This window comes from Chlorocebus sabaeus, chromosome 10 (assembly GCF_047675955.1).
Source record: "Chlorocebus sabaeus isolate Y175 chromosome 10, mChlSab1.0.hap1, whole genome shotgun sequence".
In the NCBI taxonomy this organism is placed as follows: Eukaryota; Metazoa; Chordata; class Mammalia; order Primates; family Cercopithecidae; genus Chlorocebus; species Chlorocebus sabaeus.
Window position 1 is genome coordinate 28,234,954 of NC_132913.1, and position 20,098 is coordinate 28,255,051.

A 20,098-nucleotide genomic window follows, 5' to 3' on the forward strand; every position below is an offset into this window, starting at 1 on the left:
ACTATCTGATTTTTTCATTTTACAAATTCATCATTTATTTTACATTAACAGATTTTAAATATTCCAGCAAACATATATGCTTCTAGAGTTTTTAATGTTAAAATTACAAGTAAAATCAAATAATTCTATATTGTCTCATTTAATTCTACAGATTTTCTGGTAAATTATTCTGTCATCTATACTAAAATGAATAAAGTTCTTAGATAATTGTTATAACATTATGTCTGCTGAGAAAAAAAATAACTATACATGTATTTGTATTAACCTAGAAAAGGAGGTAGAAAGATATACACAAAGTCTAATGTCATTAGTTTACTTGATAGGAAGGGGTAAAAATAGAAGTGTGAGAGAGATTAATATTTTTTCCCTTACATATCTCTGTTTCACTGGTTACAATAAATACCTTTTTATCTTTGAGTTTTAAGAGAAATTTAATAAGAGCATTTTTTTTTCAATTCTTGTTTACTTCCTTTCACCCTACCTTGCCTCCTTCCTTGTTTTCCCTTGTTGTTTCTCTTTTTTTGTTTTCCATATCTTTCTTCCTCCTTCATTCTTTATTTCATTCCTTCAGTCTTTCTGTTTTCTTGCTTTATATAAATAAACATTATCACATATTTCTATCTTAAATTCTAATTGGCCCATAGTAAGAATATATTAAATTTATCAAAACCAATGTTCTTTTATTTGACATTCTTATGTCACTGTATTCTTGCCTAATCATTCAGGTTTAATTCTAGCAAAGTTTTATCAGATTGTTTTCTTTCATTAGGAAAGCTATGGTGATTAGAGAGGAAAATGAGAAAGAATTTCTATGAACCTGTCTCATATTGCGTATGACCCATCTCACATTGTGATGGTGTGGGAATTTGTGTTACCTCATTAACTTTGAAGCTGGAGGAACTGTTATGACCTATTATTCCAAAGAGTATTCACTGTATTATTATTGAGGGAAAGTATGCCCTGAAGATATATGAATTCACCGTCTGTTCTAATCATGGAGAAAATTATTCACTTAGTCTACTAGGCAATTTTAACTGATTTCAGATGAGAAAGATGCTTCATTCCATAAACCCTCAAGGACCGTTTACATGATATAATCAAGTTGACTAAATTATCACTTTCTAATCAATGAATTTTTCTGAAAACAAACCCACAACATTTACTTTTTCATCTCTTGTCTCCATCAGACCTAAGTTAGTTTGGAGGCAAGATTAGCAGAGCAGCCCCATAGGACTCTAATTTTGTAGCACATGCTGCTCTAAGGAGGAAGAAATTTACACTTCCTTCAAGAGAATTGTTTGTCTAGCTGCTGAATCAGAGATTCAGTGTAATCATGCTTCTCTTGTAGCCATGTAACAGTGAGAACTCTCACAAGGCACACAAACTATACAGTCAAGAGGAGACTAGAGCATAGCACTATTCCTAAACTTCACTTTTGCTGTATTGTAATCAAAGCATTCTACTTAGCTGTATTTAATGTCATATCAAAATGCACTCATTCTTTTGTAAAGAGAAGTCTAATTTTTAAATATATTAGGGTATTTTGCAATCAATTATATTTATCTAGTATGAATTTAGTTATAATCGGTAGAGGATGTGAGAAGAGCAAATATTATGTAATCTAACCAGAGCACTATGGTGGGGTGAAATGTTGATATGAAATTGTCTAGGCTTGAATATAAGGAATGATCATGTTTCCATGAAGAAAAATAATTTCAAATCTAACTACTTTTCATCTTCGGTCTCTGGGTCTCCCTCATGAGTAGACAACAATATTCTGGATGTTGACAGAGAACGGCTCCCAAGACCCTGACTGTGTCCACTTACTCCAGCCCCCTGTGTATGTGCTATTTCCTCTTCTGGGCAAATTCTCCAACCCTTTCTCTTATTATTCACTTCACCCCACCCTGGATAATCTATTCTGGTCAATTGTTCTTTTTTTTCCTAGTGAAATGTTTCTACCATCTAGCAAAGTAAAGGAAAAAATATCATTAGCATCAGTTTACTGTTACATAACTATATCAAATCTTATTTATTTTTATATTTGTTACAGATTTTTATTTTTGTTTTATCTAAGAAAAAAATATATGTACTTATATTTGAAATTTCCTACATAATCTTTCTCAATCACATTTCCCTCCCTCTCTTTCCAGAGGTAACTAATCTTCTTAATTTGTTTTTATTTTTTTTTTATTTCTGGGCATATTATAATACTATTCCTATTTATGAATTCATAAACACTATATAAAATTATTTTATATTTTATACTTCATATAAATGATATTGTTTATTTTCTTCAATTTAGTGTTTTATTTTTTTTTTCCTTGGATGAGGGTATCTCATCTAATTTAACTTTATTTTTAAATTCATTTTTGTTGATATTTGAGTTCTTGTTCAGATATTTTAATTATGAACAGCATTCCATGAATAGAACACAGTATACCTATCCATTCTTCTGTTAATAGACATTTTAATTGTTTCAGTTTTTCACTATTATAGCACAAGACAATGAAAAATTTTATTCATGTCTGTCTCTTCATGCACAGGTATTAGATTATAAACATAGAAATATAATTACAAAATTGAAGGTATGCATATCTTTACATTTATTGAATTTGGCCAAATCACTTTCCAAGATAGAAAATCAATTCACACACCCAGCAGGAGTGTATGACAATTTCTTTTTCCCACAGTATTGCCAATGCCATGTTTTACCAGATTATTTTATTTCTTCTAATTGAATGGCTGCAACTGTCACTTAGGAATTTTTCTTAAGCTTTTTATAAGGTTTAACTTAGACAGTGCTTCCTTCAAGAAGTACTCCCAGATAGCTAAAGACTGTATTCCATACCCTTCCTATGTGCTTCCATGTGGATCAATTCAACACTTTGAATACTGCATTAGAATGGCCTGTTTACACTTCTTTCTCCTAGTCTTCACTCTTAGCTTCTTGGGGAAAGACATTGTGCATTTTCTTTCATTCTATCACCCGTGCCTTGGTAGATATTTAATGAAGTAAATAAATTCATGAAGTAGAAATTTTAAAAAAATAGGAAATTGGCTTATTGTGGACTCTGTCCAAATGGAGGAGGAGGAGGAGGAGGAGAAGGAGGAGGAGGAGAAGGAGACGGAGGAAAGAGGGGGAGAAGAAGAAGAAGAAGAAAAGAAGAAGAAGAAGAAGAAGAAGAAGAAGAAGAAGAAGAAGAAGAAGAAGAAGAAGAAGAAGAAGAAGAAGAGTAGTAGTAGTAGTAGTAGTAGTAGTACTCGTTTAGAAAGATGTCTCATAAATTATACAAGGGTTTTCTTTTAAAGTAATCACAATGCAAATGGCTACAGGATGGTAGCCATTTTCAATATTCAATAACAAAGTAATTCCCCATTGGAAAGTCTTTTTATCTAGCATATATGTCCATGTATTCACCTCTATCTAGCAATGGATTGAAATTCAGAAAGAAATATGGTCTATATAAATGTACCCTTTTTTTCCAGTATGGTAAGCTATGTGACCTATTTATATATTTTGATGAAGTGAAATGGAAGTACATTGTAGCATGACTATGTACTTCATTGCTTACAAAGCAAAATACATATTTATTTTTATCTTTGTTCTTTTTATTCAAGTTCTTAAGGTGTCCAGTGACTATAACAGCTGTCATAAATATACTGACAAAAAGATCTAGTAGTGAGTGATAGACTTCATCTGGCAGCACTTAAAGTGGCATTTAAGTAAGCTATGTTCTATTTCCTGGTAGACCACAGGACTTGAGTAATTTAGGTATCTTATTATTAGGTTGGTGCAAAAGTAATTGTGGTTTTGCCACTAAAAATAATGGCAAAAGCAGAAATTATTTTTACACCAACTAATAATTAAAATTGTTTTATTTGCTCTTATACATAAACATTTTTACTTTTACTACTATAAATAGCTAGCCAATCACAAACGCTTTTTTAAAAACCATGTAGAAACAGGAAGATTTTAAAAATCTAACAGAAATGAAGAAAACATGGTATCATAAATTGAGCCAGCAATGCCTTCAATTTTAAAGTGAAAGTAATGTTTGTTTAGGATATTATAAAACATAGTCTCTGAATTGAATCTTAATCTCAAAAGAATAATAATTGGGCCAGGCATGGTGGCTCACACCCGTAATCCCAGAGCTTTGAGAGGCCTCAGTGAGCAGATTACTTGCAGCCAGGAGTTTGAGACCATCCTGGCCAACATGGTGAAACCCTGTTCTCTTCTAAAAATATGAAAAAGCCACGCATAGTGGTATGCACCTCTAGTCCCAGCTACTCTAGTAGCTGAGGCATGAGAATTACTTGCACCTGGGAGGCAGAAGTTGCAGTGAGCCGAGATCATGCCACCGTACTCTAGCTTGGGAGACAGAGCAAGACTAGGTCCAAAAAAAAAAAAAAAAAAAAAAAAAAAAAACAGAAAAGAAGAAGAAGAATTGCACTCATTTAGAAAGATGTCTTATTAAAAATTATAGTCATATGGCAAGAGTAGCTTAAGTTAAACTGGCCATACCTAAAATTCTAGCTAATATGCAGGATAATAATATTTGGGATAAAGAGAAATGACCTTGGAGACAAAACTCTTGGATCGCGTTTCCCCTGATCTGTTACCAGTGATGTAAGTTTCGGCAAGTTCCCTCTCCCATGCCCATCTATAAGACAGACAGCCTGGAGGGTAGGGACTTAGGACTTGATGGCCTCTAGAGGTCCTTTTATCTTAGAAAGCCTTTTGTAAAACAAAAGATTTGTTGTGAGACAAAAAGATCTTGCAAAAAATTCATTTACTCTAAAATGTCAGATGAGGTTTTTAATCAGGGGCCAAGAGAATAACTCGCTCATGGATCCTCAGCAAATATGTCACTATGTAAAAAGCTGAATAGAAGACACAGACTAGGATTATGGAACAGTGACTGTTTTGCTCCTGTCGGTGTTGTTTCGTACATAGGGAAAATCTGGAACCAATTTCTAGTTAATTCATACTCTTACCATGCTGGGAAAAAAAAAAAAAAATGCACAAGGAAATCAAAAGTGCAGAGAGGCACGTCTTTCCAAGAAAAAAACTGGTAGTGACCAAGAGTGGAAACCAGTCTTCTCAACCCCTGGGTCTTTACTCTAGAGGCTGCCCTATATTTTTCACTGGTAAATTATAATACTTGTTATTGAGTAAGGCTTATGTTGGCAAAAACAGAAAGAGTTGATGGGTGGTTGATATGTTATGATGTTGCTATATGTAATGGTTTACAAAATCAATTTTTATGAATCATATCAATATGAGCCATCAAATACACTATTTTTTTCTTTATCATTTAAAAAGAAACACTAGGCTGCTGCTAGTCAGTATCATTTTTCAACATTTATCTGATTAATAATGACCTTTCTGGTACCCCGTTGTAAACTATACCACAAGCTGTATATTTCCATTCAATGAGAATCTGGCTAGGGATTCAAAGATTTATTACAATAGAATAGATTATATGGAAATATAAATAGGCTAGTGGTCTTAAGATTTCATGGGGGAAAAAATTTTATCTCACATAAATAATGTGCATGAATAGAAAACTATTCACAGAGGTATTCTATAGTAGACTAAATAAAATTTATAAATTATTTTCTCAAGGTAAAAAAAAAAAAGTCCTCCTTGTGAGGTGGCCTATATCACAGCATGCTAGCAAACATCAACCTCCACTGCCAAGTAGGATTTAGTAGGGACAAGTCTTGTACAAGTAGTGTGTCAACAGTCAACCCATATGGATAGATGAAGTGCCAAATTAGTTTGGAAAGCAGAGTAATGTCCAAAGATTAAGTAAAAGATAATTTGTATTCTAGTCTTTGTGGCATCAAACTCTGAATTCATTTACTATTGCAATAATCAGATCATCAGCACTAGGAAAGTTCAGCTCAGTTCAAAGCATTGACTTGCATTTTTATGAAGACTAACTTTGGAGATTTATGTGTGTATCCAAGCAAAGCTTTACCTGAACATGTTTGATTGGATTCATCTTCATTGCTCCCACAGTCATTAGCTCCATCACAAAGCCATCTCTTGGGGATGCAGCGATTATTCTGGCATTTAAACTGATCATCAGGACAGCTATGATTGACTAGGAGGGAGAGGGAAGCAAGTTTAATTATTTAAAATTGAATAAAGTTGTGAATGTTTTGAATGAATTACAGAAAAGTTACAGTAATAATAATATTACAGTATAATAAATGCCATAGATTCTGTCATTCATTGCCTTATATTTAATAGCAAATACTAATATCCACTTTGTTAAAATGTAATGCTTTTACAGAAAACATCAAGTAATTAAATCATAAATAAAGGAAATGTATTGTTTTTTATGTCTCCATTAAAACCACCTGTATGGCTGGATATGGTGGCTCATGCCTGCAATCCCAGCATTTTGGGAGGTCAAGGTGGGTGGATCACCTAAGGTCAGGAGTTCGAGACCAGTCTGGCCAACATGTTGAAACCCCATCTCTACTAAAAATACAAAAAATTTAGCCAGGCATAGTGGCGCTTGCCTGTAATCCCAACTACTCAGGAACCTGAGGCAGGAGAATCACTTGAACCTGGGAGGTGGAGCTTGCAGTGAGCAGAGATTGTGCCATCATACTCCCGTCTGGACAACAAGAGTGAAACTCTATCTTAAAAAAATAAAAATAAAACCAACTGTATCACTAAGTTTGTTTTCTCATTCCTTATACCAACTGGAGATGCCACTTAAAAATTTTGATCAAGAACATTTAAAATTAACTTCAAATTTTAATTTTAAACATAACAAGTATGTATTGAAAATAATTTAGTCATATATATTAAAAATATTTTTTTAAACCACATAACCATTAAAATATTTCTTAACATACTAAATAAGCCTACATTTATTACTCTTTGCCCAGTGTTTCTTGGGAATGGAAGGAAAAACACAGAAAAGAAAAATGCATCACTTGTGACCTAGAGTTGATGTTAACTATGAGACTCTGTATTATTTTAAAAACAAAACCAAAAAAAAATCATCATGACTTTTCTTTCCTAGTACAAACAAATAAATATGCAACCACAGAAAATACTTAGGAGGTGACCAGTCCTCATCTGGGAAGCAGTGTACAGCTAAGGATTAAATGTCCAATATCTAAGCACAACAGGAGGCCCATCTTAATGTTAACCTTCTATGCTTATTTTTCCTGCATTCCAGATGCTAACCTCCTAACTGAATTGGCATGCTCTTCAATATGTGTTTCACAATTTCAACACTGTTTTTAGGGTTATTTTCTTTATGCCCAGTAGTTACACTTCTGTATGATAAAAACAAATGTTTATATTCGTTTTACTGAGAATTTGAAAAAAATGTCATTTTATCATGGTATCATGTTTGTTGCATAGCGAATATGTGCATTTCCAGTTAGTTTCTATAAAACATTTTTTCAAGGTAGCTTTGTTGATAAGTGGTTTTATCACTTTTTAAAAAGTTTTTATTGATGTATAGTAAAAAAAAAAATAAAAAAACAGGGATAAAAACCTTCATATTCTCTGGTATTTGAGCATGATTTACATTTTCTACTCACTTCAGGGACTTTAGCAAGAATAACTGCTGAGAAAAATAAAAGTCATCTGATGTAGTAGAGAGCCAACAATTTAAAGTACTAAGATTCATATGCATTCAGTGAGGCTTAACCAAGGACTTTTGCAATTTTCACCAATAAAGTAACAAACAGGAATTCAAACACCTTTTGGTTTGGAGTTGAAACACTGAAGGAATAGAAAGAATAACAAAATTCAAGACTGCAGATTATGGGTGTTTAAGATTTGAAATAATCCTCTGAAATTACCTATGTAGTATTAGAATATTAACCATGAGATCTCAGAAATAAAATGTTGCTCAGCATCACTGCAATGCTTAGGGAAAATGACATAGTGCTGGAAGGTGGTCAGAGGTGTGTAACTGCTTACTGCCTCACTTATCTAATTACCCACTCATCCATGTGGCCAGGCCCTGTGCTAGACCCAGAGACTACATAACACTACAACATAAGGTGTCTTCTCAATAACATATTAATCTATGAGATGCCCCGAATAAGTAAGCAAATAATTGCAATTTGGTTTGGCAACTACTATAATAAAGGATTGTACAGGAGATGAATGTTTAACTCCAAACGACTGTATTGAGAAGATTTTTTGATAGTCAAAAAAGATTTTCCTAAGAAGGTAATGGTAAGCTATGTTGAATTCCTTAGACAGCAAACAGTCAGTGCAGTGTTGCAGAGGAGAAAAACAGGACATGTTTTGGAGATTTATAGTTCAAGTTGATAAAAATAAAAAGGCAAGTGGATGCATAACAGACTAAAGACTAAATATGTAAATACAAGACAGAGCAGGAAGTATTGTATATGTGAGTCAATGGATTATAAAATTTGTTTTTTGGTTATGCAGTTATTGAAATTATAAGAATAGATATTATTCTATAAATATTGTTCTGAAAATAGTGTGGAAAGTGGGCTAAAGTTAAGGGAGGATTAGTGGCAGGCATAATAGAAAGCCATTTTCTGAGTTAATCTAAGGCGAAAGCCAATAGAAATTGAGAGGAGGTAAGCATAAAAAAAATAATTATTTAGGAAGTAGAAGAAATAGGATTTATTTATACAATTGAGTGTGGACTATAGGTAAAAGAGAGTTCTCAAGGAAGAAAAACAACAACAACAACAAAACATGGCTTGCGTGATGGAATGAAGAGTGATGACAATAAGATAAAATGACTGACTAGAACTTTTAACACTCTAATTAACAGTACAAATGCAATGCTCCCTCTACCCATAGAAGAGGTCAGCTTTCTTGTTAATTTACTAGAAAATACAAGTCACACGGATGAAAACGTGGACCGAAGGAACCAATACATGAATATTGTGATGCAGTATTTGCACTCTGCTCAGGCGTTTCAAGTTGACTACAGAGGAAGCTCATATATAGGGCGCATTCATCACCGCCACAAATAGGCTGGCGCAAAGGTAAAACGTTATCACAAGAGACTCTTCACACTCAGTTACAAATCAAACTCCTTGTTCTACTCTTTCCTCCCTTTTTACTACTGCACTTGATTATTCTTAAAAGTAATAATAAGTAAATAACAGTTCTGATTGTGAGTCAAGAAATGAGGCAATTAATCACTAAATAATACACATTTATGTAAATTAGTAGGGCAAAAATACCCTTTACCCTAAGACGAAATGTTCCTCTCACTCCAAAACTCTTGACAAATTGTATCAATTTAGTATTTGATTTTTTTTGGGGATTCAAACTTTGCAAGACAGATATTAATGGGGCTGAAAATAAGAAGTACATAATGTGGAAGTCAGGGCCTGATTTTAGAAAACACAGTCTTTATGCATTTATTATAATTTATGTATTAGTATACAATTTGAAAATATTTTTTAAAGTTCATATTCTTGAGATTTTTGTCCTAAAGCATCAATATTTGAATAACACAGATGCCCAGACTAATTGTGCCCATTCTTAAAAAAGATCTTTAAAACTTTATTTGTATATTCTTAATTAAAAAAAAAAAAAAAAGGAAATGAAGGACTGTCAACTGATCTCATTAGTTCAGACCTAAACCTTTTCTTTCATTCATTTATTGAAAGGAAAAAAGTTTTAAAAACAATGTACTTAGGTGAAGTAAAAGATCAAGGATCACTTTGTTCAACACATGCCTTCTTTTCATATAAAATATTTTATATCTCTCAAAATCACTTAGCTAGTGACTCTAATCAAACATATTCTCAAAATATTATTTAATGTATTTCCCCAAATGTTTTCCTAACACGTATGTGAGAAATTTTCCTATGCCTACTAGCAACATGGAACTATTCTTATCCCAGCAGATGATAAATAATTAAACATAAGCCAAAGAAGGGAAAATCAAACCTTGATTTCTAAGTGCCCATATGTGTTTTCTACCATGTCCTGAGCCAGTGAAGCTATATAGTAACACGTTCCAAACCCATGTCTGTTTCCTTGGATCTTCTTCAAGACTCTGTTGCCAAAGAGCAGTGGAGTGGATCGTGACCTTCTGTACCAGTAATTCTGTCTTGAGGGAGTTTAAATTGATTTTTCCACATCTTTAAATTCAAAAATCCAAAGAATTTCCCTATAGCAACCTCTGCCAGTGGCATGGTGATGCTCATATCATGGAATATAAAAGGAGAAAATTCTTAGAGCAACTAAAATGATAATATGAAGGATGGAAAAGGATGAGAAAAACTGCTTTGAAACTATGCAAAGAAGGCAATCTATGGTCTACTCTTTATGCAAAAGGATGAATGAAAAATTAAACTAAGTTCAATTTGCATCTAAGATATTTTCAGATTTTCACAAACTGCCTTGATAATTCACACACTCAAAGACTCGAGAAAATACAGTTTTTAGGTGACTTGAAGGAGAACATACAGCAGTTTACTGAGTCCTCATCGCTTCCATCTAGGCAATCATCGTCGCCATCACATTTCCACCGAGCTTGGATACAGTGTCTGTTTTTGCAGCGAAATTCTCCAGCTTTACATATGCGAGGTAGTACTTCTCCAGGGTTAACTAGAGTTAAAAACAAAAAAAACAAAAACAAAAACAAAAACAAAAGATAAATGAACAATGCTAGCTATAGTCAGTCCATGAAAATTTAAATCTTGTCGAGTTTGTTTGTTTTAGATTCCACGTATCAGTGGGATGAGGTATTTGTCCTTCTCTGTCTGGCTTATTTTACTGAGTACAATGTCATCCAGGTTCATCCAAGTTGTTGCAATTGACAGAATTTGCTTTTTCTAAAGGCTGAGTAATATTCCATTATATATATATATGATAGTAGGTAAGGGTGTGTGTGTGTGTGTGTGTGTGTGCATTTCACAATTTCTCAGTTGAATACAAAGAGAATAAAGTGGTAGTGGAGAGGAAAAGAGGAGATGTAGGTTAAAGAGTGCAAAGTGGCAGATTGGTAGGATGAATAAGTCTATAAAACCAAGGTACAATACAAAGACTATAGTTATAATATTGCGTTAAAATATGCACTGGAAATTTGCTGACAGTAGACTGTAGATGTTCTTACCACATACACTAAAGAGTGACTGTGAGAGATGACGGGCATATTAATTAAGCTATAGTAAGCATTTCACTATGTATATTAAAACATTATGTTGTACACCTTAAATATATACAATAAAAATAACGTCCTAAAATTTTACATGCTTTAAATTAAAAAAATATGTGATACTTATAAAGTTTACTATAATTGAACAGACACACAAATAAATTTTGTTATAATAACAAAATATTGTCTCATTTAACTTAATGGAAAATATAAAATATTATGGTGACAGCCATCTTTGAGAAAAAGAAAATTTTAAATTTTTCTGACAAGTATTCTACTAGATGAATATCCATCATGTAAATTGGGATATTTGTGCCATATAAAACTAAAACACTACGGAGAAGTGAAGGGGAAAAATCATTCAGGGCACATATCATGCTGGAAGAATGTAATTCTCTGCAAGCCTGGATGCTGGAACTACTTGTTTTAACCTGAAACCAGTTTTATTGAATAGCTACTGAAACAACCTGCTGCAGCTCTAAAACTAGTTTTACTCACTTCTGTCACTCACTGGAGTTTGTGAGCTCCCCAAAACTTTAATAGTGCCAATAAGCTTTCTTGCAAAACAATGTGCAACATTTCTGCTTTGTAGAACACTTCCAACCTTCTCTTTGTTTTTCGGCCATATAGAAGATCATCTAGTCTGTGGGTGTGCCCCAAACTGCAATTATTACTTCCCAAATAAAACAGTTTAAGTAGAGATGTATCTTTATAAGATGTATTTTATTTGACTTTTAACAACTAAGAACTTGGAAGATTTATTTTAAACAACAATAACACTGACCAAAGTAACAACAACATTAACAATAATACAATACCACTTTATATTTATGTTGAGTGTGCAGTTTCGCTTTTCAAAGAGCTTTTATTCATAGTCTTAATTGATTATGATAACCTATAAGGCATATATGGCAAAGAATTTTACTACCTCCACTTTATAAATAAGTACACTAAGAATTAAAATAAAAAGACAATGCAATAGCACACAGCTTTGGTGGCTATAATCACCTTGCTGGTCTGCAAGTAGGAGAAAAACTCAGGCTACTTAAGGGTTCTAGAAGTATTATGTTAACCAAAACTATCTCTTTATGTTTGGGAATCTATGAAGTGTTTTTCTTCATATGTTCCAGGTTCTCTAAACAAATGTTAGGAATTTCGTTAAGTGGGATTTATTCACAAACTGAGTCTTACTCTTCTTCTGTATCTAAGTGAATTAAATAGTCTAGAAAGAGAAGAGAATATGTGGCAATCAATGGTTAAAATAAATGATTTGTGTTTCATGGACTGTGAAAGGATAGAGGGGGGTGTGTCAAGGAGAATCAATGTAAACATTAATGTTACATGGCCTGCTGTGGCATGAGGGATAAAATCCTTTGTGTCTAATCCAGGAATCGTGTGTCTTCTACCAGAATCCATGAATCTCAGGTTAACATGCTAGCTTGCGATCAGGGTAAAATCTCAGATTCTTCATTATTCTTGACATAATATACATTTTTAAAAAAATTCTTAGTTCTGATTTCCAAATTCTCCCAAGGCATAAAGCATCATTAATTATAATAATTCTAGCCCTGCCCAAGCCTTCCAGATGTAATCCGTAGTTATATCACAAAGAAACCACATTATCAATGCAGACTATCGGGTTTGTTTAGGTTCATGATAACAGTCTAGCTAGCAACATCGATTATAAAGAAAATATTTAATGTGCTATGTGGTAATCTAGATAACATAGCAGCTTGGAAGTTCAAAATGCATGGTCTTTTCCCTGGCATTAAACAAGGTGACACTAGATGGCAATGTCATTTATCATTGAACCCCAGCCGACAGCAAGGAAATCTACCAACTTACATTAAGATTGGTATTCTTTGTCTACCTTGAAAAAGTCTCTACAAAACATTTGTTTTATAATTAATTTTAACAAATTATGATGTCTCCACTTGAGGAGCTTCTTGAATGTAGAAATAATAATTTCACATACAGAAAGGAACAATACCTAGAACAGAACAGGGTGTAGAGTTTATGCTCAAAATTGTTTGTTGGCTGATTACTGGAATTAACAGAGATTGGCATTATTGCAGTGAGAGATTCTACTCATGGGGGCTGTATAAATCCTTCAGGAAAACCACAGCGCTTCAACTGGCTAAGCAGTTAATTCTCTTCTTTTATCACCCAAGGACATGGATAAAGTTGCAAAAGACAAAAAGATAAAACACAAAGACAAAAAGATAAAACACAAAGACAGAGGGATATGTAGACAGAAAGAAGAGAGACAAAGTTCCACCTACACTCAAAAGGGTGAATATATAAAAATCCATATACATTATTTTGTTCCAATGCATAATGTGACTGAATCTATATAGCACTTGGGTGTTTGAACACAGCCAAAAATTACTTTTAGTATATTAACAAGTTCTGGAATTGAACACTTTACTTCAGAGTTGTGCTTTCAACTATGTATTTGAAAACTGATACAAAACCTATAATTCTACTGCCAGAACCATTTCTAGCAAAAATTCTACAGTATGATCTCACCAATAAGAAATTGACAAAGTAATAAATAATCCTATAATTTAACCAGGATCAAAAGTAAAATAATATAAATCATGGTATACTTGTCATGGAACTGTTAGTTTTTACACATCTTGTGGTACCTGCTGTGAGAATAATGAAATCACTCAGGCTTATGCATGAGTCTCCAAGGCACTACAAAAGAAAATATGCATTCCAGAATTATTTGTCTTTGGCAAAAACCGGCTGGAGTTAACGTCCAGGTCATAATGATGGGAAGTAGGAAATACTGTTAAAAAACTTTTATTTATTTATTTATTTTAGTTTGGATTATCTGAGATTGGGAACTCAGTTCAGCTTCTGGACTAAAGGCATACTCCTGACCTTAGTTTAATAACCTGTGGTGTGCATAAACAAGAGCTGATGCTTCTCACTTTGCTTTTTCTCTTTTCAAACACAGTGTGGTGATCTATTCTAAATTAATTTTTCCCTCAATTGATGCATTTCTGTCAACTGCATCAGAATTATAACTCAGTCATAATAATATTTGTCCTGGGACAAAAAATAAAATAAAATGTCTTTCTATTGTTTCTACTTATCTAATATTGCAAAATGTTTTTGTTTATTTCTTCATTTTAGGAGTACAGAATCTCTTATTGCCTCTTTATTTGAGCAGGGAGAGAGAAAAGAACCAAAAAGAAAACTTGAAGTTGTGGTTTGCTGGATCTCTTTATATAAGCATGCCTATAGCCGAAGACTGTGTGAAAAATGCTGTTATAGGTTTAGATTTTTCTCCTTTAGATCATAGCAGCATGACCTTTCATTAGATAGAGTGGTCTTCTGAGCAGCCAAGCTAAGTGGTACACAATCTTCTGTGGTTCCCATGCACAGAGGGCCATAAATATTCATCTGGATGGGCTTCTCAACTTTTTACTGCCTTAAACTTTTTACTACAGATTAGACTCCATATATCCTAGAACATAAGACTTGTCACAGCCAAGCAGACAAATGGTTCACCATAGTGAAGCTCTGTTTCTTGACAGAGGAATATATCTGGAGCTCCAGAAGGGGATAAAGGTCACAGAGTACCATTGACACATAATTGTGCAATGCTGTCCCTTGGATAACCAATGTTTCTGCAATGTTCAAGTTGCTCTCCTGGGAGAAAGGCACATTGAAAAATTGTGTCTTATTTTTAGGCCACTAAAGAAGAATTAAAAGAATTACTGTTTCTTTACTTTAGACAAAATAATCTTGCTGGAGATTTTTGATGTTGTTGTTGCTAATAGTGACTCACTGTCTTTGGAATCTACCTTACTTTTTGGGATTGCTCATGTCCTTGTTTATTAATATTCTGTGTTGTGATTTTTTTCTCACAAACATGTCAAAAGAAATACAAAGTTTGTTTGGTAATTGATCACCTAGCTTTACACACCTTCTCAGGGGTAGTAAGTTCCAAGTTACTATGCTACACCCCGACATCATTTCTAGTTGTGAGAGGATTTGACCGTGACAGACAAGATTCAAAAAGACAAAGAGTCCATCCTACTCTCCTTTCGGATTCCTTCCAAGCATGGCATTAGAATTCATCCTTAATCAGTCATGTAGCATGTCAATATTTTTCTGTTGGGTACATGTCTTTTCCGGCATAGCCTTGTGTTACAAGTTCATTGAGAAAGAGTCATTGGTGTTTAGCCCAGCTTGAATATTTGCCAGTGGGTTTTTGTTCATTCGACGTCAGTTTAACAAGGATGACTGAAACCAGGAAGATCATGTCACAATGGCTGCAACTTTGTTTTGCTGGTTTGACTCAGATTACACAGTTAATCCAGATAATTCTAGTTCCCATGACTATAACCTAGCCTGAACTAAATCAGACATCCAGAAGAATCAACACTAATGAGAGGTTAGTAGCATATTGTTATTTACTATGAACTACTGTACTCAGCAACCATGAATTCCATTTGCAGTTGTCTGCAGTTTAATTTTTTCATATGCAAACTAAAGCTAACATATCTTTGAAAAACCTTTACAATTAAATAAAAAGGAACTGAAATAATTTCTATAAACATACTTTATGTTCTTTCTTTGCATGAAATGAGTTATTATATTATTCCCCTTAACATTTCCTAATACATCTGAAGGGAACCTAGGCAAGTTGCAGGCTATATGAGAAGATATAGCAGAATTTTTAACAGCCAAATGCAACTACAGAATCTCAAATAAGAACTTATTTTTTGTTGATGTAACATTGTTTAGTGCAATGAGTATAGACAAAATTCTCTTCTCTCTTTTCCCTTTTATTGCATTGGGGTTACCTCATCTATGAATTATAGATATTAGAAAATGAGACCAATAGCCTCAGAAAAAAATTTCTCTAACTTTCACCAGGCATAAAATCACATGTGTACTCTGATAACAGATTTTCTAACATCAGCTTTGTAAACAATGTTGTGTATATATATATATTTTCTTACAAGCCAAAGTCATTTAATTTCTATTTACACAGAGATAGGCAGTGGTAGCCTGGGTTACTTAGACATAAATACTCACCTCTGTCTGTTGTTTTTTTCTATAGTTAAGCATCAATCTGAATCATTTCAAGTGCTACTGAAGCATGTGCTCAGCTAGAGTTCTTTTAAGATATTTGTATTTGTGACTTCCAAGAAACTACTGAACATGTTTTGTTGTTTTTGGTTTGGCAGTTTTGGCAAGGAAGCAATTACATAAGACAGAATAAGGATGAAAGGTCAGAGATACAAAAAAGGAGGGACTGATAATCACCGCTGAGGAAAAGCAATACTGGAAACTCATTCGTGGATCTGGAGAAGGTGACAGGAACATTTACTCAGTTACTTATTTATTTATTTTCAAGATGGGTCTCGTTCTGTCACCTAGGCTGGAGAGCAGTGGCACATACAATCACATCTCACTGCAGCCTCAACTTCCTAGGCTCAAGAGAGCCCCTGCCTCATCCTCCTGAGTAGTTGGGTCTACAAGCATGCATCACCATGCCTGGCTAATTTTTTTCTCTTTTTTCAAGAGACAAGGTCTTACTATGTTCCCCAAGCTGGTCTTGAATGCCTGGATTCAAGCATACTTCCCACTCTCAAAGTGTTGGGATTACAGGTGTGAGCCACCACACTTAGCCAGACAGGGCCATTTCTAATATAGTACAGTACCCAAGCAGATATCTCTGTGTGTCCTCTCCCACCATGATATTTAAACACAGGTGAACTTTGTTAAAATAAACATAAAGGACAAGCTTGATCAAAAGACCAGATGTAACTACGAAGTGCAATAGTCAGTGAAGTATAAAAGTGAGCAATTAAGACAATTTTTCAGTCTCAGGGTCTTAAGTGGATGTGAGGAGAAGCATTTGCCATTGACTTGGTGATACCCAAAATATGGCATAGGAGGGCTTTAGATGTGTCTATTACAAGTACAGGTGGAGGTTCCACAGGCTTCCCTCCTCAGGGACTAGAGACTAGATTAAGGGTCAGTGTATACCCCAATGAGCCTTGATTCGTACATTCCACTTGCACTGTGGGCCAAAGGAGCAAGCTTTAAACTCACAGAGAACTGATTTGTAACTCATCTTTCATTTTCTTTACAGCCACAGAATGTACATGGAAATAGGAAATTGATATAAATCATAACAATTCATTTAAGTCATGATAAAATCTTTGCAGGATTTTACTTCCTAGATTTTTTTTAGTGACAATTCTTTTTGTTTTTACTTCTGCTTGTTCCAGCTCACTTTTATACTGATAGTGTTTTTCCTCTCATTTTTTCTTTTCCCTGTAGTTTACAATGCCGTTTTTTTTTCATTTATTCATCCATCTATCGATATCTTTCCTATATCTATATCAATATAGATGTGTTCACTTAAAAGTAACCCATACATTTTTAATGGAGCATAAGAATGAAACTAAATAGGAAACATAATTTGAAGGCCAATGATCCACTAATTATGATCCACATAATTGAAATTAAAAACCTAAGTAGAAAATTTTAACCTCAAAATACTATGCAAATATTAGTACCTGATGAATGCAGGTCCCCTCCCCCTGTAACTTATTACAATGATAAAGAGCAAGAATAAAAACTTACCAGATCTCTGAGAGTTTGGCCTCTTGATCATTTTACTGACATTATCATAAGGGAATTTTCACTTTTTACAAGGCCAATATAACTAGATTTAAAAATTCATTCATGAGTCCTTCTAAGTTATGCCACTGGAAATTGAACAAGCCTGTCCATCTTTAGGTAGACAGAGAGATCCTTTGCTCCTGCAGCACAGACTATAAGGTCTGTATACAGTTATATATACCTTATACAGACCTTATAGTCTGTATATAACTATATATATACACACACACACTATATATAGTCTCTCTCTGTGTGTGTGTGTGTGTGTATCTCCTTTGCTCTTATTTCTACCAAAATAAGAGCACTTTTTGTGCTACATTCCATCTTTAAGAGGAAGTTTATGGGTGGAGCAAAGGCATGATGAGACCTCGTAGAAGTCCCTGAAAGCTACTCTGTGTGTGCGTGTGTGTATGTGTGTGTGTGTGTGCATGCATGTACATTTCATCTTTTCAAAATGTCAGAGTCATTCAATTGGGCTAGCAGAAAATTTCATTCTATGCCAGGAAAACAATTTTAAAAGACTCCTTGGCAGAAACTGAAAAATTAAACTAGCAAATGTACACAAAAACCATATCTTTTCTCCCAATAACTAAGATAAGATTCAGCCTAGCAGCCAACTTGGCAGACTTTAAGTTGTTCAAAGTCATACTTAATCCCTGCCTGCTGGAAAACTGTGGATCTTGATAGGTTTCTTTCTTTTCTGATGATAAACAATAAAATAAGAATTAAAAAATAATACCACAGAATAAAGAAATGGAAACAATCACCTGGTGACTCAGAGAAAGTTTACCGCTGAGAACTATCTTCCACAAAAATCAACTTACAGGCCATTTACAAAGTTTCATTATTAAAGAAGAAAAAAAAAACCTTACTAGAAAGGTAAAATTCATATTTGTATTCTGAAGTACGTAATTATAGAATACAATAGGTACAAACTTGTAGAATTTTAAAGGGAGATTTTGTTCAGCCAAGAATTAATATTCAGAAGAAATGTTGTTTACATAAAAAGGCAAAGGAGGCATATTTGGAACTCAACAATATATACAGTCATCCCTCAATATCTAGGGGGGATTGATTCCAGGATCCCCTGTAAATACCAAAATCCATGGATACTCACATCCTTTATATAAAACAGTGCAGTGTTTACATATAACCTACACATATCCCTTCGTATACTTTAAATCATTTTTAGATTACTTATAATACCTAATGCAAGGCAAATACTACGTAAATAGGTTCCAAATTATATTGTTTAGGAAATAATTACAGGAAGGAAAGTGTAAGTGTTCAGTACAGACGGTCCACTGTATTCTATATAGTCTTCTTGAAGAAGTTATTTCAAGATATATTCCCTCTATCCTACACACCAGTGAAATGAATAAATGAACAATGGAGTGCAAAAATTGTAAGTACTAAGCAATACAAGTAGTGAAACGCTGATCTAGGCCTAAAAATATCGTAAAATTGATTAACAAATCAAATATAAATGTCAAAAATATTTTTATAAAAAAGGACTTATTTTTTGGTAATTCAAAATCATATTCTTGGTCAGATATGCTAATTTTATAATAAGTGAAAGTGAAGAAGATGAGAAAAGTAGTAGAAAAGAAACCAAAGTTTTCATGTCCAGTAGTTGGAACTCAAAATAATAATAAAATAATTTAAAACTGGGGGTATTATTCCAAATGCCCAAAGAAGATATAACAGTGTCCAATTGTTATGTCTAAAAGACATAAACTATATGGTAAAATACATAAAAAGCCATAAATGGTAACCGAAACAGACAATTACCTATAACAATGCATCATAAATACCAAATGTCAACTAAAAAGAAAATAAATGGTTTGAAAGGCAGTCATTAAAAATTATGTTTACAAAGATATTTGGTTACATGATAAGATGCTTATGCTCATAGTAAGTAAAAATGACAGAATTGGGGATCTAAATTCCAAATGTTCTACTTGCTAATTATGTGAACTTGCAAAATAATTAGCTTATAAGTCTAAATTGTACATTATAAAAGGAGATGGTGATACAGTTTTGCTGTGTCCCCATCCAAATCTCATTTTGAATTGTAACTCCCACAATTCCCACATGTTGTGGGAAGAATCCAGTGGGAGGTGACTGAATTATGGGGGCAGGTCTTTCTCATGCTGTTCTCATGATAGTGAATAAGACTCATGAGATCTGGTGATTTTAAAAACAGGATTTCCCTGCACAAGCTCTCTTCTCTTGCCTGCCACCATCCATGTAAGATATGACTTGCTCCTCCTTGCCTTCCATCATGATTGTGA

The 20,098-nt window shown here is 33.7% G+C and overlaps 1 protein-coding gene across 1 annotated transcript in view; it reads right to left on the reverse strand.

The window, feature by feature from the left end:
* The window catches only part of LRP1B (LDL receptor related protein 1B), a 1,897,925-nt gene that overhangs the window by 743,097 nt on the left and 1,134,730 nt on the right, over positions 1-20,098 (reverse strand). The window contains exons 16-17 of the mRNA XM_073019651.1: positions 10,457-10,597; positions 5,991-6,116 (exon numbers count right to left, since the gene is read on the reverse strand). Of these exons, the coding sequence (XP_072875752.1) occupies positions 5,991-6,116; positions 10,457-10,597 (267 nt within the window). The remainder of the gene's footprint in view (positions 1-5,990; positions 6,117-10,456; positions 10,598-20,098) is intronic.